The 27,675-nt window shown below is 35.3% G+C and overlaps 1 protein-coding gene and 1 long non-coding RNA gene across 2 annotated transcripts; both read left to right on the forward strand.

Annotated features, from left to right (window-relative positions):
- Positions 1–11,853: 11,853 nt before the first annotated feature.
- LOC103425104 (cyclin-dependent kinase inhibitor 6-like) lies at positions 11,854–13,308 on the forward strand. The gene is made up of 4 exons (XM_008363175.4): positions 11,854–12,257; positions 12,381–12,436; positions 12,670–12,834; positions 12,947–13,308. Exons 1-4 carry the CDS (start codon positions 12,000–12,002, stop codon positions 13,014–13,016), a joined length of 549 nt encoding a protein of 182 aa, XP_008361397.3. The 5' UTR covers positions 11,854–11,999; the 3' UTR covers positions 13,017–13,308.
- A 7,832-nt stretch (positions 13,309–21,140) lies between these two features.
- Positions 21,141–26,734, forward strand: LOC139191646 (uncharacterized). The gene is made up of 2 exons (XR_011575755.1): positions 21,141–21,443; positions 26,137–26,734. It is a non-coding gene; the product is annotated as an uncharacterized lncRNA (long non-coding RNA).
- Positions 26,735–27,675: the final 941 nt, after the last annotated feature.

Raw genomic sequence — 27,675 nt, forward strand, 5'->3', positions numbered from 1 at the left:
CTCTCCCTCTTTCCCCTTTTATCACATAGTTTACTTTTAGAAAAAAAAAATGCTAGGATAATACTTGCGTTCCCCTTGAGGGGATGAATTCATTTCCCCAATTGTAAATAATTGATCTTCACTGTAGAAGTTTTATAATCAAAATCATTCAATCTCCTAATCTTCATTTGAAGACCACCCAACAAAAAATAATCAAATCGGATATCGTTTAGTCATCTAAATTTAACAAATAAATCAACGATGTAGGTACCAAATAGCAAGATGAACAATTGATTTATTTCATACATTCTGATAATTAAATGATATCTAAATCGAATGATTTTATGTTGGGATGATCTTCAATTGAAGATTAGAAGATTAAACAATTCGATTATGAAAGTTTTACATGACGATTTCCCTGAGTTTATCTCAGATCTATTTTCTTTGCCTTGTTCCTCTCCAAACATCGCTCCTCACCGTGAATCTTCTACCTGCTACCCTTTTAAAGTGCATTTTGCACTATTTGGTAGGATTATGGGAGCGCTCCTAGCACGGGTAGCTTGCCTACCCCCATTTTCCGTTCATCCATTTGATTCTTTGGCCCTTCTTTCGGGTGGTGGTGACGGATTTACGGTGGCGATGCGGCTGTTTTGGTGGAGGTGGCTGTCTAGGTTTTTTGATTTGGTTGCTGCTATGGGCTGCCCACTTTGGGCCCTTCTCATTGTAGTTTTCGTTTATGGCGTTGGACTTTTACTTGGCTATTTTGGACTCTCTTTTGGAGTTGTCATTATCTTGTATTAGCTTTTTCTTTAAATGAAATTCACTTTGTTTGTCAAAAAAAAAAAAAACATAGTTTTGTTACAATTATGGTTAGAAAGTTGTTCATTCTTGTATTGATCCGTGAACATTTACGCAATCCCCGAAAGAGGAAAAGAAATTAAACGTGCACTACTCAACTACCAAATAGTTGCATTAGTGAAAGGGGGTGTTATAATTGGAGGTAGATTCTCTACCCTCTCATTTTTCGTGTCCTCCTGTTTTGTGTGGTCACGGTTAAGCCACGTCAACATTTTATATTATTTTTTATAGAGATAATAAGACAAAAATAAATAGTAATATAAAATGTTGACGTGGCTTAACCGTGACCACACAAACAGGAGGGCACGGAAGTGCACGGGAAGTAGGAGGGTAGAAAATCTGCCTCCCTTATAATTTGTTGTAATTTGGGAAGGTAGGCAGGACAAAGGGGTAGCTGTAATGAATTCTACTTGAGAAAACCCTTTTAATGGCTTGCATGGTGGTCCATCGTATAGGTCATCTTATAACCAACACTCCACTATTCCAAATTAATTTATACACTTACCTAACCGTTATCCCATTATGGCCCAAACTTAAATGATTTTGTCTGCCAATATATGCCTCTAAAACCAATGCCTCAAAATTAATATATATTTATCTTCACAAAAGTTTATTTTAGAATTCTAAGATGCATAGTTTTTTCTAGTGTACAATAGTATTGGAAAATTTGGACTACACAATAGGTCATTCGCAATTTAATAGCAAACTTGTTAATTAAGAGAGTCAAAGCTAGAACTTTTCACTTATAAATGAAGAGGAATAACATTAAAATGTAGTACTTGTGACTGAGACACTTCTTTTAGATGACTAAAATCATTATCGAATTACCAAAACTTGTAACACTGCTTTAAGATTTTGTTATGAAAAGTTCAAGGTTCACTACGAGCTCTATTTGTAATATCTATAATTTTCTGTCACTTAGTACGACGGTTATACTCTCACTTGTAAGTAATATGTCTTAGGTTTGAATCTCTTGAATATTAAGTTCGATACCAACTTTTAACCTACCCATAGTGGGTGGTGTCGTTCTAACCTCCAAGGCTTAGGTCTTGTCATTATCTTTCATCATCTGTTTAATCATCTAATGTCATACTTAGTTCATATTACAACATTCATTAGCTTTTAGCAAAAAAATTGTTAAAATTTCTTTTGAGTTATAATTTCGTTTACTACTTCAAGATAATCACATAACATGTGTTTTTTTTTTAAGTGGTTTTTCAGAAACTACTTATAGGAAACTTCAAAGTTAACCGAACCCTAGTCTTCTAGGCTTGGTTGCATTAGAAACCAACGGTGAATCGATCACATTTGTAGAGAGGGGACCTTGCAACTCCCTAGTTATTGTAATGGGGTGTATTAAGTAAGGTAGAGCTCATATAGTTTGGTTCTAGTGTTTTTGGTGAAGGACATAATAAATGCGAAAGCAATATATGTGAAATTAACCTCACTACTACAGTAAATAGCTTGTGCGAGGAAAAGAAGTTTGTCGCACTAAGCAAATTTTGGTTGCGACAAAGCTGACACGACAAAACTTCATCGCCTACATGTTGTCGCACAAAGGTCTTAAAGAAAACAATTGCACGACGAAGACAAAGGATAAAAATATACATATGGTATATAGTTTCGTACTTGTTGCCCCCATCCCCATGCATATGTGTTATATTAGGTTACGTGACTAGTATAAGACACAATAGTCTTGTACTTATTGTACAACATACTCTTACACCTAATATTGTGGGCGTATAAATTAATTTACCTTTTGTAGAACTCTGGGTGGGGTGACTGTACCCAAGGACAGCCAAATGGTACCAAAAATGTGCTCTCTCAAGCTCAAAGTATTACAATGGTGACTTTAATTGTGTCATCCATAAAGTTTCATCCAATAGTGATTATTCGTCAGTAATGCACAAAGTTGATTGATGATTAAAGAGCGGAGTTTGACAAATATCGGTTGAAATCTCGTAGGTGATGAGTACTTCTACCCTTTAAAGTGAATTGGATAACAAATCAATACAACAAATTGAGAAAAAGGATGTGATTAAAGTAAATCTGTCATGCCCTGGAACCGTCGGCCTAAAAAATAACCCCGTGTCCGGCGGAAACCTTGTACAAGGAGACCTAACTGTTAGTTAGTACCGTGTAAATTACTTTTGTTTGAACAAAAGTTTCTTTCAGGATTTTTCTCGTCTAGTTTTATTTGAGCTTTAGTTTATATTTTTATTTTTCACGACCTTAAATGAAGAACAAAAAAATCGGGGTGTGACAAAATCGGATAACAAAACAAAGCCCTAGCTAGACGAAGAGCGAAGAAAAACAAAGCAATATTAATTGGTGGCGGAGGATACAAGCGGATCTCTTCTGTTTGACCGATTTTCATGGTTAAATCCCTGGCATCTGTTTTGTCTCGGTGAAATCTTCATTCAATTGTGTTTGTTTGTTTGTCTTGATTCTTAGTGTTCCCGATGGACAAACGACTTTTCAACTTCGGATCCCACAGGCTATTGAGGCTTTCGAGTCATGACTAGCTAGTTTCTATCTTAGTCGCATAACATATTGATCTCCTCAACTAGTGCTCTATGGAACCATGTTTGATTATATTTGGCAATGACTCCAATCCGGTAAGTGCTTGATAGGAGTTGATATGGGTAGATCTTGCTAAGTAAAATTGTGTGTTATTTTTTTGTTTGTTGTTTTATTTGAGTTGTGTGCTGGCGTTTTTGGAATCAAGTTAAGGTTGTGAGTTGTGTGCTGGCGTTTTTGGAATCAAGTTAAGGTTGTGAGTGCCACAATTCTCTTTCCGGTCTATGTCTTTGTTGCTTATAATAACTTTAAAAAATCGAAAGTCTTGCTCTAGGCGAGTTTTGCAGTCTCATTTTACACAGCTTTGATATTTTTGTTATATGTGAGTTTGTTTACATTTGGTAGTTCTTCACCATATTACCGTAGGTAAGTTGATTGAAATTGTTGGATCTATTGTTTAATGCATGGTGCTTTAGGATTATGAAGTGATCTAGAGCCGCGTTCTTCTTTGCAGTGTCTAGATAAAAGCATGTCAATTTCTTGTCCTACAATTGTTTTGAGTCTTTTCATACGTCACGTATCTTTTAGCATTGTCTTGCAACATTTGTAATTTTTTTTTTTTGTGGGTTCATTAGATATTGGTCCTGGAAAATCATGATTTCTAAACATAAACTCATATATAATTAAACATCCAACAATAACCCAACAGTCAAATAAACTACCACATAAGAATATAAGTAACCTACTAATACAAATTATTTACAATTTTTGCCACAACCCACACTTGAAAATTAGCTTCAATCAAGGGCCTTAAAATCTAATTAATCATCCTGACGTTTTTTCTATTTATTTATTTTTAATTTCTACAACAATCTAGTGCATTACCTTAAATAATGACTACATTATTATTTAGTGTAATTATTCTCTTTATATATAATAGTCAAACGTCCCTACTTTACCTATATAAATAATATCGCCCTATAGTCTATAATTTACCTACAGTATATAAACAAAATATTCTCATATTTCTTTTGGCAATTTACCTATGATATATGCAAATAATATTCTCATGTTTTGTTGGCATTTTTCCTAAATTATGCAAGTGGGTAAATTAATATAATAGTAGGTAAATTATGCAAGTAGGTAAATTTCAATAATAGTAGGTAAATTATGCACACGTGATTTACCTACATTTTTTATGTGAATCAAATATCTAGACTGTATATGTAAATAATTTACCTATAGTTGGTTCTTAACTTTTTCTTTGTCCTAAAATTAATTTACCTGCAATTTTTATCTCCTTTAATTTATATATTTTTACTTTGACAACAATTTTTTTATATATTTTAAAGTACAATAATTTACCTATATATAATATGGACACGTTGTAATGGTAAATTGGAATTCGAGAGCCAAACTAACCAACAAATCCCTACATTTATATGCAAAATATTATTTTTGTAAAATCATTAATGCTCTATTACAATTTGCATAGAATTAATTGTGTACATTAAACATTCAATAAGGGTGTTTTAGGCATCGAAAAATATTTAAATGGGTAAAGTCAAACATAATTAATGAATTTGCTTATGTAGAGTCTAGTCAATGGGTTTTATTTGAGCAAAAAATTTACGTCGGGTTTTATATGGAGAAAATTGAGTTCCAGGTTAAAGTTATATTTTCAGTTTTTTTTTTTTTTTATCTTCATATATATTTTTGCAAGCACTAGAAGTCAAATTCTTCTAAGGGTAGCATTACCCTTCTTCATAAGTGTGAATCTTGTATTCGCCGTATTTATGGATAAAATATATTGATGATAGGCATATATGACGCCCTTACTTTAGGTAGCTTCAAAAGCATAAATTCTTACCCTTTCTTGTAACAAATTTCACACAATCCTACCTAATGAACTAATAAAGGAAAAATTAGTATTCGGTCCTTACTATTATGGACCGCACCAAAAGTCAAACTTATTGTTTAATTTTATTTAAAAGTTAAAAAGTCAAGAAGAGAACTTTTATTTTGAATGTAGAAGATAACGCCGTTGATCCTTTACACTTATCTAAATAATTTACTAAAAATATAACTTTAACCCTTAAAAATTTAATTTTCTCCACATAAAGCCCAACATAAGTTTTTTATCGAATAAAACCCATTTACTATATTCCACATCAGCAAATTCATTAATTATGTTTGACTTAACACATTTAAAATTTTATGGATGCCTAAAATACCCATATTTGAATGTTTGATGTACACAATTAATGTCATGCGAATTATAAGGGAGAATTAATGATTTTACTAAAAAACATTAATGTTATAAATTCATTGTGACACACCCCGACCCAGAATGTCCACTAGGACTTCGAACTAAGCTATGTTGGCCGACACCTGGAAGGTGACGAAGCCATAAAGTGTAGTGATGTGGGAAAATATGAATAAATTTAAACCTAAAAGTGCCTAAATACAAGAGTGCGCTGTGAGCGAAATGAGCCCAATTCACATGTGATGACAGAGCATAAGTACAGTGCAGTAAAATATGGTGAGAAATTATACCATTGAAGATAACTGTCTACCCCAAGATTTGTCAAGAATCCTCGTCGATATGAAAGCTCAGCTACTAAAACCTAGAGGAGCGAAAAACAAGGATGAGTGGGCCTGAAAATAAAGTTTTAATTAAAAACCTTTTGAAAACGTTATAACCCCTAGCCATAAAACATGTATAGTTTCCAAAATATACATACTACATATAGTATGAAAATACTTACTGTAGTCTGCATAACATAAATAAGGCATGATATCCCAAAATCACAAAATCTCCACAGTAATATAAGTAAAATTAGGTGCTCAACAACCTATGCTAGCACATTGGTCGGAGTCGCCTAATGCGACCTATACAACTGAACCTATTGCTCATCAATCTATGCTAGCACAAGAGTCGGAGTCACCTAATGTGACCTGTATGACATGACTATGTGTAATAATATACGCTCTAATGCTACAATCACGTGAAGACTATCGTTATTCACTATCACATACGAGTCAGAATTGCCAATTGCAATCTGTACGACAGGACTAGCACTTACTTGGATCCAAGGCGAGCGTGAGATGCTGATGTAAACAACATGTGAAAGACTAGCCTGGCCCTGGGCTGAGCACTAACACCTGGGTGTAGCAATGATGAGTAAACTATATGAATATAAGCATGCCATAATGATGAAATAATTCTAACCAACATAATAAACTTACCTGAACTTACCTGTGCATCGTATGATCATTTTGGAATTTCACAATTTCACAACAATACAACATTTCTTAATCATGGCATGAAATGCATAAATAATTTCAAAAGCATTTGTGGAAACTATATATAAATAAATAAATATATATATATATATACACACACACACACACACACTATAAAAAGGAAAAGACCCACTCACTTGAAGTTAGCGCTACAACTCCCTAGCACGAATATCGAGGCATCTCGAACGATCAGCACCTAGAATAATTTTTAAATCATGTCTGAGAATTCTTATTGATAGAACACGTAACTTACATAAAACGCATCCCCATGGACGTTCTAGAATGATTTGAAACCCATTGACTAAAAGTCAACCGTCAGTCAAAAGTCGATGGTAGGGCCCACAACCCTACGTAACCCAATTTGGAAGATTCGCACCTCGAATTTTCAATCTGTAACTTCCAAAGATCCACAGTATGCTTCTAAAATATCATAATACAGTTTCATTACGATCCAACAGTTGGATCTCCACTAATTGCAAATTCAAGTGGCGGTCAACGTTTTATTTTACGAGCTATAACGTATTAAAGTTCAGTGACGATCCAACGATCGGATCATCGATTCATATAAGGATCAAGTGGCGATCTCTATCAAAACTATGTTCAAACGATGATTTCATCAATCGGACTTCACCTATGGAATTGGTGTATCAAACTTAGCCTAGGAAGGTCAGGGAGTTCCTCGGCCCACGCGTCGCCGCACAGCGGTCAACCGCCTCGACTTGCCAGAAAAATCAACTATTTCTAAAAATTCTCAAATTTCATAGAAATAAAGATCTCAATGAGTAGAGCAAGTTTTATACTTGTGGTCAAGTCCAATTTCTCCAGGAAAAGCTTCAAATAGCCACGTACCTACCAGAACCCTAGAATTAGGTGTGCTTCGATTTGTTAAATCTGAAGCTCCACCGCCTCATCCAATGCTTAGGCCTTGTTCCTAGGGTTGTGGGAAGTCTATTAGGGGTGGTGGGAAGTCTATTAGGGATTGTGATTGACAAAGTTTGCTTCAAGAATGGCAGATTCTGCCATGGCACCCTTCGGAACCTTCACGGGTTTGATGGCTCCATTCTCATCAAATTGGTTAATGGAACTGGGTTTTGCGTGGAAATGGAAGAGGGAAGGATGAGGATTCATTTTCAGGTGGTGGCGAGGTTCAAACCGTCAGAAAATGGTTAGAAAAACCACCCGATCGCGCAGCATCTCCTTCTTCCTGATTGGGCAGCAGCCCTCTCAGCTTCTCTCATTTGATTGGGCAGCTCTGCCTAATCCCTTCCTTCCTCATGTTTCTCCTTCTCCCCAATTCCTTTCTTTTCCCATCTTAGCCACACCCATGTGGCCTAACAAATCAGTAATATAAAATAATATAATATAATTAAAATAGTGATTTCTTCAAAAATACTTTCGGATTCGTAGCTCTGTAAAACGTTAACTGTAGCTCTAATTTCGATTCTGCTTAAGCCTACATGTTCGTATCATTAAGTACTTCGAGAATATGCCTAAAGAATATTTCGTACGTCTCACTATACGTTGGTCAACGAAAGTCAATACCCTCACCTATAGGGCATTTTCGTAAATTCACATTTTTAAATTTATAAAATCGTAAAACTAGGGACGGGTTGTCACACATTGCCTAATATATAATAACAATATATAACATGTTTAATATATATACATGCTTAATTAAGTCACTAAAATTATATTTTACATATTAATGTAGGTAAATTATTTCACACACATATATAAAAAATGCCTAATATATGTAAAAATTCATGCAAAATAATTTACGAAAAAAATATTATTATTTGATTCAAATGCACCTACTATTAAAATTTTGAAATGTTAGATTGCTCAAAATAATTTACCCTATCTATGTAAAATACATGAAAATTAATTTACCTACATAATAAACAAACCCAATATATGCAAAATAATTTACCTACATAATAAAGTAATATTATTTTATTTAATACTAATTTACCTACAAAATATTATTAATTTACCAACAAAATATATTATTTTCTAATCATAAATTTACATAGAGGTAAATTACATATAATATTTTTTTAACATATATGTTATTACTGCGCATGTCACATACCGGCCCGAGTCCACCACATCCTGGGCCCATTCCACCACCGTAGCACGATATTGTCCGCTTTGGGCTTACCATTCCCTCACGGTTTTGTTTTTGGGAACTCACGAGCAACTTCCCAGTGGGTCACCCATCTTGGGAATGCTCTGGCCTCCTACTCGCTTAACTTCGGAGTTCTTACGAAACCCGAAGCCAGTGAGCTCCCAAAAAACCTCGTGCTAGGTAGAGATGGGAATGTACATTTAAGGATCACTCCCATGGGCGATGTGGGATGTCACAATCTACCCCCCTTAGGGGTTCGACGTCCTCGTTGGCACACTTCCGGCCAGGGATTGGCTCTAATACCATTTTGTCACATCCCGGGCCCGCTCCACCATCGTAGCACGATATTGTCCGCTTTGGGCTTACCATTCCCTCACGGTTTTGTTTTTGGTAACTTACGAACAACTTCCCAGTGAGTCACCCATCCTGGGAGTTCTTTGGCCTCATTCTCGCTTAACTTCGGAGTTCCTACAGAACCCGAAGCCCACAGCTCCCAAAAGGCCTCGTGCTTAACTTCGAAGTTCCGACGGAACCCGAAGCCAGTGAGCTCCCAAAAGGCCTCGTGCTAGGTAGGGATGAGAATATACATTTAAGGATCACTCCCCTAGGCGATGTGGGATGTCACAATCCACCACCCTTAGGGGCCCGACGTCCTCGTCGGCACACTTCCGGCCAGGGATTGGCTCTGATACCATTTGACACATCCCGACCCGAGTCCACAACATCCTGGGCCCATTCCACCACCGTAGCACAATATTGTCCGCTTTGGGCTTACCATTCCCTCACGGTTTTGTTTTTTGGAACTCACGAGCAACTTTCCAATGAGTCACCTATCTTGGGAGTGCTCTGGCCTCCTACTCGCTTAACTTCGAAGTTCCTACAGAACCCGAAGCCAGTGAGCTCTCAAAAGGCCTCGTGCTAGGTAGGGATGAGAATATACATTTAAGGATCACTCGTCTGGGCGATGTGGGATGTCATAGAGCATATATATATTTGAACGTATAGTAGAAGTATATACATATAGGTAAATTATATATAGAGATAGGGTCAAGGGACAAATATTTTGACAAACATTTTTACACTTCCTTGTAGCTTTTAGATTTTATAACATTCAACGGTCTAAATTAAGAGTGATGTGGAGAGTTTTAAAATTAAATGACTTGAATGATGATGTGGATTATAACTAATACAGAAAACACTAATCTAAATTAAAAATTAATATCTAATAGGATAAAATTGAAAAAAAAACCAATAATCAAACTTTGAACCTACCATAAAAAATAAAAAAAATAAGAAAAACAAAAACATGAAAAATACTATAACCTCCATCTCCCTCCCTGCAATGCCTTGGATGAATTCTCCTCTTTCATTTTATAAAAAATGAACCCTAATAAATAACAAAAAAGGAATGAGCAAAGGATTGATTGCCAATAAATTAATTCAACAAAGCCATAAGTTAATTAATGAATTTGTTTTCACTACTTATGGTGATTCTCCTTCAACTAGACCTATACTCTCGAGTAAAACATCAAATCTATTAAAAAAATCTGAGAAAAGAACTACTTTAAGTCTACAATTGTAGAAGCAACACCGAAGGCAATACTGTAGATGATGGGTTTAGATGGATTAACCATCTTTCATGTTAAAAGTCATATGCAGGTTTAAAGGAATCCATTAAAAAAAAAAAATTCCTTTTCTAAAGTGTGATTTATTTTCCTCTCTCCTTTTTAATTTTATTTTTAATTACCTTTCATATTTGATGCTTTTTGAATTTTATTTTTATGTTTAATATTAGTTAAAATCCACTTAAGCATTCATGTCATTTAATGAATGAATATGGACCTTTGGATATTTTGTAATCTAGGTTTAAAAGAAGTGTAAAAATATTTGTCAAAATGTTTGTCCATTGATCATATCCCATATATATATATATATATATATATATATATATATTGAACTTTTAGTTGTACGATATACTATTGAACGTATCTATATTTCTAGTAGTACTGTATACTTTGGAATGTATTTATAAAAAGTAATACGATATAGTAGTACTGTATTCTTTGAATGTGTGTGTGTGTGTGTATATATATATATATATATATGTTAGGGGTAATAGTATGTGCAATAATTATTTGTTCATTATAATTAAGGTAAGTAATAATATTTATTGATTCGTTTGTGGCACAAGTTGTAAATGTCTTGTAATAATAGATCAATTACTTTTCTATTTGACAATTTTTTTCAAATTTAAATTTTATTTGGATGTTTAAAATTAAGTGAATTTTTATCTAAAAAATAAAAGTTGAAAGATTCTATATCTAAAGAACCTTTTACAGTAATTAATTGGCCCAAACATGAAGATTAACATGCACAAACCATCATTAACTCATTTGTAATTACCGAACAAGTAAAACAAACTAGTTGATGGCAGCACAGATGCTTTCAAATAAACACGAGGGCATATAAGTAATTCAGCTCTGTTCTAACTGCCCGTAATTCAGTGAATCCCGTTCTGCTTCCACAACCGTACAGCCTCCAAACCTGAACCCTCGTGCAGGCAATCATTTAAGACAGATTTTTAATGAGTCGAGAATAACACTTTTATAATACAAGTGTTTAAATACTTGGAAAAAAAAATTTCAACTGTTTAACACTTAGTATACTGAGTTCAGTTTCCAGCACATTGCAAAATCTCTCATCATTTCATCATTACTATTATCTTCGTGAAATTTTTAATTATGATGGGAATACAAATGGTACATCACGTATTTTAATAGAAATGGAAAATTTTATTTTTTAAGCTATTAACTTTTTAACACATATATCCAGTAATACGTGGTGTATCATCCCGTGTACCGTTCATATTAAAAATATCTCATTATCTTCAACGTACATCTCATCCACGTGGCGGCAAGCAATTCGAGGAATGTTCGGTGCGGCCCAGATCTACGTAACGGCGCCGTCAAAACGCCCGTTTTCAGATTCCCCATCACTGTTAACGGAGTCTGGACCACCTTGGCCAACCCGCACTTATAAACCAAATCAATCACAGCCGTCCAACGGACTCGTCATCACCACCATCATTATCATCGTCATCGCGCTCTCTCTCTCCTCTCTATGTGTCTAGAAACGAGGTCCAGAGAGAGACGACGATGAGGAAGTGAAGCAACAGTACGAAGAGCTTGCAGAAGAGGAATTTACGACGATGGAGGTGTCTCGAGCTGCCACGTCAGCGACGGCGGCGAAGAAGAGGAAGGCCGGCAGCGCGGACGGAGAATCAGTCGAATTGCCGTCGTCGTATGACGTGGCTCAGCACAAGAGGCCGAGAAGGCGCGTCGTCGTGGTTAGCAGCGCGCCGAAAATCAAGAGGGAGGCGGAGAGCGTACGGACTTCCAACGACGGCTTTTGGACGTCGGATCACGCGGAGAGCTCCTGCTGCTCGAGTAACGGCTCGAGCGAGCTGGTAAATTCAAAATTAATTAATGAAATAAATTCGGCAATAAATTCAATTCTCTTGTCACTCTTTGAATTTTTCAGTTTCGTCGCGCTTTAATTAACTGGAATTTTAATTAATTATTTTTTGCAGGAAGATGAGAGTGACCAGGTCGAATCGTGGACGTATAATTCCAGCAGAGACGAAAGGTTTTATTCAAACATACACACACATACATGTATATAATATACTCGAACATTTATTACTGTATTTTTTGCGTCCTATCTTAAATTTCAAAATTCAAAAGTTTAATTTTTTGTTTCAAAATTCGAATTGGTTTCACTCACGTAGGTGAAGTGTATTTAAATTTGCAGTGTCTAAATTATTTGTCTCTCAATTCACTTCTCTCGCTTTTGCGTGCGTTTTTGTGCTTTCGCGGCAGGAGAGAGATGACGGCGCCGACGAGCAAAGTTGGAGCGGAAGCAGAATCGACGGCGAGGCTTAAAGATGAGTCTCAACGACGATCACCGACGGTAGTGAACGCGTCGGAGCTCGAAGAATTCTTCGCTGCCATGGAAAAGGAAAGCCAGCAAAAATTTAAGGAGATGTAAGTCAACGCATTTTAAAAAAATTAAATTAAATTTATAGCTCGTTCGAATTTAGGTTTTACGTTCTCATTGTCCGAGCATGAAATTTCTAAATTGGTGATATATTTTCAGGTACAATTTTGATGTTGCCAAGGACGAGCCGCACGAAGGACGATACGAGTGGGTTCGATTAAAGCCATGAAACACGAGCGAGGGTCGAAAGGAATCGAAAAGGATCGGTAATTCTCATGCATAATCTGTTATTATTATTATTATTATTATTATTATTATTTAATTAGGTTCTCCTAATTAAGTTCCGTTCTTCGCCAGTTTTTTTGTTTTTCTTCTTTTCATCATGTACAGCTAAGCTTAGCACTGTAAGTTAGTTTAGAAGAAGAAGCAGTTTGTTTTGTTTTTGTGTACGATCTGAAGTATAGAAGAGAACAAACGACTGTTGGAATAACAAAAGCTTCTAGAATTCTGATCTCACTTCATTTTCTGGTGTCTCATTCTCTCTACCTATCTCCTATTACAATAGTAGCTAATATTGTTATATCCCGTAATTAATTTTGTTTTAGTACGATCATACTATCTCAATACTACAACAGTATTTGTTATATCACGAATATGTGTTCAAGGATAATAATACTAACTTTCCAGACCTATAGTGTACCAACAATACATGCAAATGCAGTCAATAATTTTCGTGCATTTTAGCCTTTTTTTTATTATTGTTTGAGACCACATAGTTATACCACATGTTGTACCATCACATGCAACAAGTAATGCATACAATCAACATCTAATAAAATAAATTCATTAATTGACATGACATGTACATATCATTTGCCACATCATATGGTAGACAAATGTGGTACATGAATATGCAATTATGGAACATGTTCAGAGCATACAACTAAATGAGACACTAAAAAGGAATAATATAAAATTGAATGAACAAAAGGATGAGTCCTACACCGAGAGGACTTGAAGATGCCGATGCGGGAGTGCCTTGACGCCGGGATTGTAAGCCTCGATTCTACGTCCTAAGGGGACGCAAAACAAAATATGAGTGGACCAAGTTATATATAAGTAATACTGAAATAGTTATTCATCAACATACTAACCCCCAAAGGTTTTTCGAAAACCTTAACATGTCATAAAACCCTTCATAAAACATATATCATATAGAGTGTGCTTAGTAGTAGCATATATATATATATATATATATATATATATATATATATATATAAGGCATATACATGTATATAATATTTCATTTGCCCGAAGGCATATATAGGTCTAGCAAACGGGTCGTGTCAGTCGTGTTCGTGTCGTTTTCGTGTCACACCTGTTATCTTAACGGGTCGTGTCGTGTCACACCCGTTATCTTAACGGGTCCTTAACAGGTCGTGTCACTTTACCCAACGGGTAAAGTGACCCGACCCGTTATGACCCGTTATGACCCGTTAAGAAAAATATATATTTTTTCTTAAATTTGCACATACCACACATTGCCACATAAATATTACTTCAAAACATTAAAACACATTTGTCGTTTAAGTACTACATCTACACTCGAAAATAAGAGCCTAATAAAAAAATAATACATACAGTACTAATCTATTACAAATTTTAAATGTGCAAGGATATGCAAAATGAAACAGTTTTTGTTTTCAAGGTTGTGAAATCTTTCTCAAAAGTTTAAACCTCAATTTACAAAATCCTCGATTTACATCGATCATCATGAAATTGCATTGGAACTTTGGCTTGATCTATTGCCTTCAAGAGTTATGTTGATGATGTTTTCAGTAAGGTTTTCCACGTCATAACTATCTTCTGCATAAACTAAGCATAGAAAAACCAAACATTAAAAATCATTCAAATTATGAGAAGTTTACCAAAATAATTATGAAAAAAAATAAAACAATAGTACTATACCATACTTTTATTAAGTATAAACATAAGATTTTGTGGTATCCACTAGTATAAATATTTTAAATTGAAGATCGAATTCAATCATTGTATTCATATAAGGTCAAGGAATGTAGTTGTAAAAAATCATCAAAATCGGAGATAAAATGACCGTTAAATCGTGATTTTTCTTTTTATAACCGTCGAAAAGTTTTGTCCCGTTAATTGATCTCTGAATGTTTGTTTTTTGTAATTTTTGACGTATGCGATTTCGAAGTATATACAAACATGTTTGACGGTTGGATCTTTGAAACTAGTTTCGTAGAATGAGTATCCCATCAAAACAATAGATTCACTAATACTTAATAGTTTATTCATACTTTTATTAAGTATAACATAAGATTTTGTGGTATCCACTAGTGTAAATATTTTAAATTGAAGATCGAATTCAATAATTGTATTCATATAGGGTCAAGGAGTGTAGTTGTAAAAAATCATCAAAATCGGAGTTAAATGACCGTTAAATCGTGATTTTTCGTTTATAACCGTCGAAAAGTTTTGTCCCGTTACTTGATCTCTGAATGTTTGTTTTTTGCAATTTTTGGCGTATGCAATCTCGAAGTATATATAAACATGTTTGACGGTTGGATCATTGAAACTAGTTTCGTAGAATGAGTATCCCATCAAAACAATAGATTCACTAATACGTAATAGTTTATTCATACTTTTATTAAGTATAATATAAGATTTTGTGGTTTCCACTAGTGTAAATATTTTAAATTGAAGATCGAATTCAATCATTGTATTCATATAAGGTCAAGGAGTGTAGCTGCAAAAAATCATCAAAATCAGAGTTAAAATGACCGTTAAATCGTGATTTTTCTTTTTATAACCGTCGAAAAGTTTTGTCCTGTTACTTGCTCTCTGAATGTTTGTTTTTTGTAATTTTTGACGTATGCGATCTCGAAGTATATACAAACATGTTTGACGGTTGGATCTTTGAAACTAGTTTCGTAGAATGAGTATCCCATCAAAACAATAGATTCACTAATACTTAATAGTTTATTCATACTTTTATTAAGTATAACATAAGATTTTGTGGTATCCACTAGTGTAAATATTTTAAATTGAAGATCGAATTCAATCATTGTATTCATATAAGGTCAAGGAGTGTAGTTGTAAAAAATCATCAAAATCGGAGTTAAATTAACCGTTAAATCGTGATTTTTCGTTTATAACCGTCGAAAAGTTTTGTCCCGTTACTTGCTCTCTGAATGCTTTTTTTTTGCAATTGTTTGCGTATGCGATCTTGAAATATATACAAACATGTTTGACGGTTGGATCATTGAAACTAGTTTCGTAGAATGAGTATCCCATTAAAACAATAGATTCACTAATACTTAAGAGTTTATTCATACTTTTATTAAGTATAACAAAAGATTTTGTGGTATCCACTAGTGTAAATATTTTAAATTGAAGATCAAATTCAATCATTGTATTCATATAAGGTCAAGGAGTGTAGTTGTAAAAAATCATCAAAATCGGAGTTAAATTAACCGTTAAATCATGATTTTTCGTTTATAACCGTCGAAAAGTTTTGTCCCGTTACTTGCTCTCTGAATGTTTGTTTTTTGCAATTTTTGGCGTATGCGATCTCGAAATATATAAAAACATGTTTGACGGTTGGATCATTGAAACTAGTTTCGTAGAATGAGTATCCCATCAAAACAATAGATTCAATAATACTTAAGAGTTTATTCATACTTTTATTAAGTATAACATAAGATTTTGTGGTATCCACTAGTGTAAATATTTTAAATTGAAGATCGAATTCAATCATTGTATTCATATAGGGTCAATGAGTGTAGTTGTAAAAAATCATCAAAATCGGAGTTAAAATGACCGTTAAATCGTGATTTTTCGTTTATAACGGTCGAAATGTTTTGTCCTGTTACTTGATCTCTGAATGTTTGTTTTTTGCAATTTTTGGCATATGCGATCTCGAAGTATATATAAACATGTTTGACGGTTGGATCATTGAAACTAGTTTCGTAGAATGAGTATCTCATCAAAACAATAGATTCACTAATACTTAATAGTTTATTCATACTTTTATTAAGTATAATATAAGATTTTGTGGTATCCACTAGTGTAAATATTTTAAATTGAAGATCGAATTCAATCATTGTATTCGTATAAGGTCAAGGAGTGTAGCTGCAAAAAATCATCAAAATCAGAGTTAAAATGACCGTTAAATCGTGATTTTTCTTTTTATAACCGTCGAAAAGTTTTGTCCCGTTAATTGATCTCTGAATGTTTGTTTTTTGTAATTTTTGACGTATGCGATCTCGAAGTATATACAAACATGTTTGACGGTTGGATCTTTGAAACTAGTTTCGTAGAATGAGTATCCTATCAAAACAATAGATTCACTAATACTTAATAGTTTATTCATACTTTTATTAAGTATAACATAAGATTTTGTGGTATCCACTAGTGTAAATATTTTAAATTGAAGATCGAATTCATTACTTGTATTCATATAGGGTCAAGGAGTGTAGTTGTAAAAAATCATCAAAATCGGAGTTAAAATAACCGTTAAATCGTGATTTTTCGTTTATAACCGTCGAAAACTTTTGTCCCATTACTTGATCTCTGAATGTTTGTTTTTTGCAATTTTTGGCGTATGCGATCTCGAAGTATATACAAACATGTTTGACGGTTGGATCATTGAAACTACTTTTGTAGAATGAGCATCCCATCAAAACAATAGATTCACTAATACTTAAGAGTTTATTTATACTTTTATTAAGTATAGCATAAGATTTTGTGGTATCCACTAGTGTAAATATTTTAAATTGAAGATCGAATTTAATCATTGTATTCATATAGGGTCAAGGAGTGTGGTTGTAAAAAATCATCAAAATCGGAGTTAAAATGACCGTTAAATCGTGATTTTTTGTTTATAACCGTCAAAAAGTTTTGTCCCGTTACTTGCTCTTTGAATGTTTGTTTTTTGCAATTTTTGGTGTATGCGATCTCGAAGTATATACAAACATGTTTGACGGTTGGATCGTTGAAATTAGTTTCGTATAATTCGTATCCCATGAAGTTCAATGGTGTGTGTGTGTATATATATATATATATTTATTAAGTAGATTTAAATCTATTTATTTTGTATGTATAATTATTATAGTTTTTAGGGGTATAAAATTTAATATATATATATATATAATTATTATAGTTAATATTTTGGGTATAATTATTATAGTATATATAATTATTATAATTATTATAGTTAATTTAATATATATATATATATATAATTATTATAGTTTTTAGGGGTATAAAATTGTTAAATTAATATATATATATATATAATTATTATAGTATTTTTTTAGGGTTATAAATTATTAAATTAATATTCTGCTTATCGTGTATCGTGTTACCCACGTGTATACCCGAACAAACCCGTTATCTTAACAGGTGCTTATCGGGTTACCCGATAACGACCCGTTTCGTTATCGTGTCGACCCGAACACCTGTTAATTTCGTGTCGTGTCGTGTCGGGTTATCGGGTCGTGTCAGGAATTGCCAGGCCTAGGCATATAGAACACTTCTTCATTCATCCGAAGGTTCTACATCACGTGCCCGTAGGCACCAACCAAACGCCTGGCCATAGCCAATAATATATCTCCCGCCTGTAGGCACCAACTAAATGCCCAGCCATAACCAATAATATATCTTCCACCCGTAGGCACCAACCAAATGGTCGGCCGAAGCCAATCATATATCTCCCGACGGAAGTCAAATCATATATCTCCAGGCCGAAGCCACCAACCTACGCCTGGCAGAAGCCATATATAAATATCAATCGTCTGTAGGCTCATACAGCACTCATTTGAAGGCATATATAGAAGTATCATTCGCTGTAGGCAGGACCATTCGCCCATAGGCAGGGCATTCGAATAACCACTAAGTAAGTACGTAAGGACATTAACCTAATATTTCTAATATATATATATATATATATATATATATCTTAATCGGAGTTCAGTAGCTAAAGCGTCATATCGTAAAACCTATTCGTAGTATATATCATCAATCATATATACTACGAAGAACGTAAAATCGATAAAGTATGAATATCATAAAGCGTAAATCCAATTTACTCATAAACGTTTCATAAAATGTAACCATTAAATCGTGTTTTTCATGTATGCCTTTCTAATAAAAAAAATATGCATTTTAGAAAGGGTCCACTCACCTTACACCGTTGGCGAAGAGCCGTGCAAACAAGGGTGGGCGGAAACGTCATACACAATTGCACCTAAACACATAAGGGTACCAATTAATAAAATTCTATCATAACGATTGAATTTCGGGAAACGGATGTCATAAACCGATTCAGGACGTCAAAAAACATAAAGGGAGACCTCGGCAGCGGAGCACAGTACCTCCGATGAAGGTGCATGTGCTCCACGCGCCGGTCAAGACCCGCACCCACACGCCATTCATGCGCGGCCTAGGTTCTTAAGGTCCGATTGGGTCTAGGCCAAGGATTTGGGCCGCAAGGTTGGGCCTAGGCAACTAAACCCGGGCCTGGTTCTCAGTTGGGCTTGGGTTTAGTTCTAGGTTAGCCCAAGGATTTTTGGGCTAGGTTTAACGAGTTTGGGTCGAGCACTGGGCCCAAAGGGTTCAATGGGTATGGATTGGGTTAATAAGCCAACGGTTATTGGATCGGGCCCAACAACTGGGTTGGGCTGGTTTTAGGTTGTGGATCATTGGCCCAACAACTGAGTTGGGTTGGTTTTCAGTCACGGGTCGTCATATTCCACGAAGGAGAAAGTAGAAGATGGTTTGTTCTTCAAAGCTCCGATCAAGCTCAATTCACAACTAGACTTCACCATTTAAGTTTCAAAATTAAATTAAGAGGATGAAGATTCGATTAATACCCATTTTAACTCACAGCCATGGTCGGAAAACACCTAGTTACGGATCCGCCGAAAAATCTGGGAAGTTTTCCCCTAGTTGCTTATGCACTCAACCATCCCAATAGACTTTCAAAGCTACTCTAATCCCACACTAAAACGTGCTCCAAGAAAGTTTAGGTTGGTTTCGTGGCTCACCTTTACCGAGAACGGCGAGAACTCAACAGAGAAATTATTGAACAGTAACAACGCCATTGCATAGAGAGAGAGAGAAAAAGATATGTCACGTTCTCGGGGTCTAGGTTTCACGATGTAAGGTCATACGGTTGTGTGGTCATGCTCGTCGGACCAACAACGTGTGATGGTTGTGGTGGCATGTGGTTCCCGGAGAATGAGAGTGAGTTAGAGACGAAGTGACAGAGAGAGACAAAAGAGAGAGAGCTGTGAGGGAGTGAGAGAGTGAAGAAAGAAGAGAGAGGTCCGAGAGTTATGCACATAAGGGATAAAGGAAAAAGGAAAGGGACAGTGGGTCGAGGGACAAATTCAAGGGGGGCCCACATGGCACACCATTTAAGGCCCAAATAGTAACCCAAATAAAAATATCTAGCCCAACAAGAGACAATTACCAAAATGCCCTTTCACACTAAAATTCGTAAAAATTATTGGGACGAGTTGTTACAAACCGTTAAGAAAATTTCGTCCCAAAATTTGAAATAACATACTATACATAAATACTCATATGTTCAAAAATATGTACGTATAATATGATGACGTCAAAATTGATAGGTACCAACATAAAGGTCGAAAACTAGTATTGAACTTAAAACTGAAAGTGGAAAAGACTCAATCGAACATTTGTAACGTCAAAAAGTCAATATATATAACTAATATAAGGTAAAACAAAAATACTCGCACTAAATATCAAAACCACAAATGGAAGTGGGTCTCGCCTAAGCATTTGAAACATCACGTACTCCGAGGACAGATGTTGTAATACCCTGAAAATTTAAATATATGAATTAGATATTCATAATTATGAATATGTGTAGAAAATTGGAAATAAATAGATTTATGGTTATGAAAATTTAATTGAGAAATTTTAAAATTTTGTTTACGGAAATTATTATAATTTATTTCGTAAAATTTATCGATAAGTGAAAAGGACGAATGCCTCTAGTTGGCTTAATGTAATTATACAATGACGTATTTTATTCTCATATATTTTAAACTATTTCTTGGCATATTTGGATAGAGCTCGGTCCCACGAGCATGTAGGCAAAAACCATTTGCCAAACGGAGTTATAACGAATGAAATAGAAACGAACGAAGATAAGGGTAAAATGGTCATTTGACCATGAATTTGGAATGCTCCAGATTTGTTGGAGTTTTATCTTGGTGTAGAAAAGCCACGTGGTGACTGTGGTTAAAAAAGGGGGAAAAGATGATGCTTCTGGAAAGGGGAGCAAGAGAAAAGAAAAAAGAGGAAAAGGGGGGGGGGGGGAGATGGGTTGGCGAAGGGAAATGGGCATTACAGGGAATCTCACTACCCCGAAACTATGAATCAGAAAAGGGGGGAGAAAGCGGAAGAAAATAAAAAAAGGGGATAAGGATAGAAACTATGTCTGAATCCTTGAAAGAAGTTGAAGGAAACATAGAAGCAGACACCAGGAAAAGAAAAGAGAAATAAGGAATTAAGACTATGAACTGAGAGAGAAGGTGTACATACAACCATGTCGTTTGAATCATAACAAAAATATGATATCTTTTGTCAACCTGCAGCATAGGTAACGATTCCCATCTCTCCTTAATCATACCATAGCCGCTTTGTATCAATTTTTCTTATTATTTTCAATATATACTTTGGTGTGGTGATCAAATATCTTGTTCTAAGGTTTGGATTAAAAAGTCAAGTCTTGTTAATTGTTGAATATAATTGAAATCGAAGTTATAAACATGAAATTTGAATTGTGTGGAAGCATTCTGAAAATGTAATTTGGATTATAAGAGTATAGGTTCTAAATTGCAGGAAATTTATTAATTCTTCACAGAAAAACTATGTTTCAAGTAGGCTACTTTGGCTCTTGGTTTTTATGTTCTTATGGATTCCTTTTGAGCCAATATTACGTGGTTTAAAACTAGACACGTCCATGATCAAAATCCATCTGATTTCACTTAATTCCATTAAGTATTGATATGTCAAAATCATATTCAAACTTGAGTCCCGAAGCTGCCAGACAGCAGCAAATACTGGGTTTCCAGTTTCGAGACTATTTTGTAACTTGCATAACTTTCAACTTAGAACCCTGTTTTCTACAAATCTTTCATGCTTTTGAAGTACACAAAACAAGCTTCGAAACCTATGTAAGTTTGCATCAACCGGTGTAGTTATGAGTGTTCAAAATCAGGTTAATCTTGGTTGACTAAAAGTGCTTTTTTGTAGCTTTTGTGGAGAAGAGGTTGCTGCTTTGCACTGTCTGTTCTTCTCTAAATTTTATTTCTAATTTACTTATCCATATTGAGTTTATTAAATCACTTTATATGTTTTGCATTGGGTTTCAAAGAACCATTTTCTTATACATTTATAAGCTCAATGTATTGGTGCACTTATTGAAACACATAATCACTTATAGTCCAGAATTATTTCCATTCAAACGTATTTGGTAGTGATGAAGCTATGTTAGGTCAACCAAAATGGCATGTGAATTGGGGGCTATTAAATTAGTAATTCCAAGTACTTTGACTAGGATTAAAGTTCATGTCATGCATTTAGTAATGTCTTATATTGTGAAAATGGATTTGGCCACGTTGGTGGATCCTTGTATTAGTAACTGAGAGAAATGCTTAGGAATCCAAGTAGAGGAAATACGACAAACATTTTCGGAGTTTGATTATACTAAACTTTGTGGAATGTTAACTTATTATTTATCTCATTGGTTGCTAACTTGTGTGCATAATTGGATTACATAGTTGGTAATTGAAATAATGCTTTTGTTGGATATCTATTGGTGTGATTATGGCTTGCTTTGATATGAGATGCAATTATTATCAGACATTGTAATAATGTGAGGTATGTTAGGGAACTACGAAAGGTTTGATCCCATTCATGGATACGTAAGCAGTCTAACGGGAGTTAGATGCAGCCTTAAAATAACCAAGATTAATCTTTTGTTGAAAATTTTTCTAAGAAAAGGAATTGGGTGATTAATTTAAAAATAACCTTATGTTTTTGGTAAATAAATTGGGTATTAGATTTTGTGAGTAACTCAAAATTAAATATATAAATAGTGATTAATGGTAGTAAATAAGCAAGAGTTTCACTTGGGCCTATCACAGTAATTATCTTCCGGAATAAATTTTTATGATGTTATAGATATGTGTCTTTCGGTCGAGCCCCAAGAATGACTAAACAGTAACAACTATCGTAAATAGGTCCACCTGTCCACTTGTTTAACGAACCCAACGAATATGTCATCGATATTACAGTCGGCCGCCAGTGATATCAACAACACATTGTTGTCTCGATAAGCAAGTAGTAACTTCCTAAGGGTGCAAACATACCAATGTCCAATCCTAAGTCAACAACAACACAAGCAAACAGTTTCCCAAATCATAAAATTAAACATCTGAAAACCAATTCGTAGAACTCCACTGTCTAACCAGTGCTGCCAATAGAATCTATCATACCAAGTCTCAAATAGTGCCATACACAAACTGGAAATAAAAACTATCGTCGTAACTACTCCAAAAGAGATCGATGCAAAATCAAATCATTCAGAAACCACAAATCAAAGGAATGTAACACGTCTTTCAAGATCTAGATAGTTCGTTCAAGACTGTCCCACAGTCTGCAAATAAAAATGCAATACAGGACAAACAACTTAGTACTCAAGAGCTTCACGAAAACTTCACAAAACATAGAAATGAAACTCACATCATGATGAGGTACAAAAGTGACGATACATTAAGAACCAGAACAATGAAATTCATAACGCCTACACAAGCTGATTCATTGAAAAGTTTTCGCTCAGATTTAGCGAGCAACTATGACGAGAAGGCTAAGTGAACACTCATGAATTTAAGGGTAAAAAAAAGTCCAAAAAATCTAAAGCATAAGATAACTGGAGTGAAAGCGTAGCTTTGATGCAAGAATATATGTAAGTACCTAACTTTATTCTGTGGTGGTAAGTCGAGATGGTTGAGTGCGGACTCGACTCGGTGGTAGTCTAAAGTAATCTTATGGATGGAAACTCAAAAAAAATTTCTAGTTCTGAAAATTCACCACAACTTATTACAACGATAACCTCAGGGATATTCAATCACCAGTGGTAATGATTCGTTCGATAGGGTAATAAGGGGTGATTGAATGACTGATGGTTCCAGCTAAAACTTTCGAATATGAGTGGTTCTCCTAAATAGTCTCTCTGCTATAGAAAAGATACGAAGTGTCGTAGGGTAAGCACGAACCCAAAGTTGACTAAAATGCTTTCTAGTACCAGGAGGTGAATCTGGGATTATGGTCGCAACCGATGTAAATTGAGACGTCAATCTAAAGAAATCTAGAATGAAGAATTTTGCCAAACGAAAGTATAGTCCTCTTGGACTGGTGGATACTACGACGAGTGAGTTGGTCAATAAATATCGAATCGTCATCATAGTCTCCATGTGAAATCCTGTTCCCGATTTTTTACTATTCATTACGTATCTCATCATTAAAATTTGTATTTCACGTTTACATTATTTTTCTTAGTTAATTTTAATTCCGTTAATTTTAGGAATTGAATTGTTTAGTTATCGAGTTTGAATTTTCATAATTAATCTTTAAAATTTGTTGACCTTTCGAGGTCACAATTAATGTTTTCGCATAGATTTCGAAACCACGAGCGCAGAGGCGAGAGTCGTGTGCGAATCAGGATTATAACAAAAAATTTACAGACGTTTGAATTTGTTTTTCCTTTAAAAAAAAAACCTTAATTCTTTAGTTAAATGAATTTTCACCAGGTGGGAATTCGGCCCAATCACATAAAGGAAAGCTAAGGGAACCAATCAAAAGGGGGAACTAATGACCAATCAAATTAAAAGGAAACTAAGGACCAATTAGGAGAGGGGAGGGAAACTGATTTCCCATCCCGTCGACCCGTACACCCACACACCCAACCCATTCGACCCGGTTAGATTCTAGTGGTTCCTAGCCATTTTTCAGGCGAATTGCACCCAACCATCACCTGCAATCACCACCACACTTCTCCTCCATTGTTCATTCAAGATTGGACGAAAATTGGGCCAATTTGTGGCGTTTTACGACGAGACACCGAAGGCTTCATCCGAGGCAATCCGCCATTTTTTTAATGTAATCCCATCAATCTCCTCCACCATTATACTCCCCTTGAGCCTTGGAATAAAGCCCAATCAGGTTTAAGGGCGGCGAAACATCGAGGAAGGAAAATCGAAGCACACCCATATCTAGGGTTCTGGCGGATCGAGGAGGTTTTCAAGCGTTTTCCCGCCAAATTGAACTTCGGCCCAGGTATAAAATTTGGGAATTTTTAGAGTTAGGCGGCACGTGGCCAATGGGCTGAATTTTCCTTTTTAAGTTGAATTTGATGCTTTGATTTCAGTTTTGATATCCGTTTGATGTCGTTAATAGTTTGAACCTAGTATTGAATATTAGGCCACTTGATCATTATATAATTCGACGATCCGACCTTTGGATCGTCACTAAACCTTAATACGTTATAGTTCATAATATTTGAGGACCATAGGAATTGAAGGATTGGGAATCTGACGTACAAATCTTCCCAAATTGAATTTCTAAGTTTGTAAAACCAAACGTTGATAGCAACCTAATTCTAGCAATTGGCAGAGACCGTTGGATCGTTCTGAAATTTTAGAATATTGTTTTAGAAGCATAAGGAGACTCATGGGAAGCTATGGATCAAAAATCTGATAAGCGGATCTTCCGGATTAGGTTACTAAGGTTGTGGACCCTACCCTCGATCTTGATTGACAGTTGACTTTTTAGTCAACTAGCCCGAGTTCTTCTAGCGTGCCGCTGAGCTTAGAGTGTTCTTGAGATTCCATGGAGCTTATTGGGTTCAGCATGATGACGTGTCTTCCCCAATTTACATACTGATGGCATCATATTGCGTTATGCTTGTTGATTTTATGTGATTTGACTTATGTATTGAACTTGTTGTGGAGTGTGGTTGATTTGCATGTTTGGCCTAATGTGATGAAATGTGAGGGCTAGTAGTGGACCATGAAACCATTGTCATGGGGTTTGTTGCTTCGAGATTTGTTTCACATATTGTATCATTATTTTATTTCTCATTTCGTTGAGCCGTTCTAATTATGTACCTTGTGCTTTGTTTCATTTCTTGTTTCGTTGAGCGTTTGTATTTTGAGTATTTGTTTCATGTATTGTTCTTCGAGCATTGCTATATTTCTTAGACTTTTGTTCAATTCCATTCAATGATCCAGAACTAGGTTTTCGCTGGGGTTCCATTGAGTGGTCCGGTTCCCTGCTCCGTCTGGATTTCGTTAAGTGGTTCGGAATCCCTAGTGATCTACGATTCCGCTGAGTGGTTCGGAATCCCTCGTGATCCGTGATTCCGTTGAGTGATCCAGAATCGTGTTCAGCTTGGATTTCATTGAGTGGTTCGATATGCATTGAAATTCATGATTCTGTTGAGTGGTCCGGAATCGTATCCACTCGAATTCCGTTAAGAGGTCCAGAATCCCTTCTGCTCCGTAATTTCGTTGAGTGGTTCGAAATCGTATCATGGTTTGAATTCCGTTGAGTGGTCCAAAATCCCCTTTGGTGTCTTGGTTCCGTTGAGTGGTTCGGAACTCGATGTTGATGGATTTTGTTAAGTGGTTTGAAATCATTTGACTTGTTGGTTCCTTGGATTTGATATCAACTTCAGAGATGTAGGCTTTGCACAAACTGTGTCGCTTTAGCCCTGCATTTCAATGTATTGTATGTGTTATTGATATGTGTGATTATTGGATAGTGTTGGAAAACATATGTGTGTGTGAATGGCAAGATGACTAGAGAATATTATTGTGCTTCGTCGAATGTTCCTTGAAATGTTGCATGCCTGAATCGTGGTATTATGTTGGGACATAGTGGTTTATGTGATGAATGTTTGAGTGTAATGAATGACAAACTATGAATAGCTTGATCCTTGTTTTGGGTACGTAGGCAGTTTAAAGAGGAGTTTAGATCAACCATAATGCATACGAAAAATTACTATGCGATTTGATTCTTGAGTTATGCTTTGCCCATATCCCTGAGGCGGGGTATGTTAGATACGAATTTTTGGTGACGTCACGTGTCGATCCTGGACGTATGTCGATATCTAGGTGTGACACTCCATGTGAACAACATGGTTTGTACTGAAAATCTATGGTGACATTCATCCATTTCCATTAGCATCCTTAGTGGGTCCCTGACAACCCAAGAAGGACAATCATGGGAATTTCTAAATAAGAGCATCAGTTACTATAGTTTTCTGACTACGATGGTACTCAAAGGTGCAATCAACTCACCAATGAGTTCTATCAACCTCTTCTGTCTTCAACTCAACTATTTTTGTGTGCAAGCACACTACATCTTCTTTGGTAAAAAAGGATGCAACATTTCTCACTGTAGAGAAAACGTCACCAGATATTACAGTAAGGAAAATCGTTACTAGCTCTAGGTCAAAGATCCTAATGCATCAACATTCAACCAACATTTAATAATACACCACCGCAGAAAATTCAAAAAGTGTAAAAGCTATGATTAGATGAGACAATACCCCATTGTCAGAAACTTCGTTCGCTGTCAGTATCGCAATAAGGTTGACTAGTTTCTTAGCCAAAAGGAAGTAGGTCTAAGCTCAAAGAATAGTTAAGAACTGCTGATAGGATTTGAAAAGACCAAAGGGAAAGTGGGCGGGGGGGGGGGGACAAAATCAGAGGGAGACCCCACATGGCACACCATTTAAGGCCCAAATAGTAATCCAAATAAAAAAT

Source organism: Malus domestica, chromosome 15 (genome assembly GCF_042453785.1).
Source record: "Malus domestica chromosome 15, GDT2T_hap1".
Classification (NCBI taxonomy): domain Eukaryota; kingdom Viridiplantae; phylum Streptophyta; class Magnoliopsida; order Rosales; family Rosaceae; genus Malus; species Malus domestica.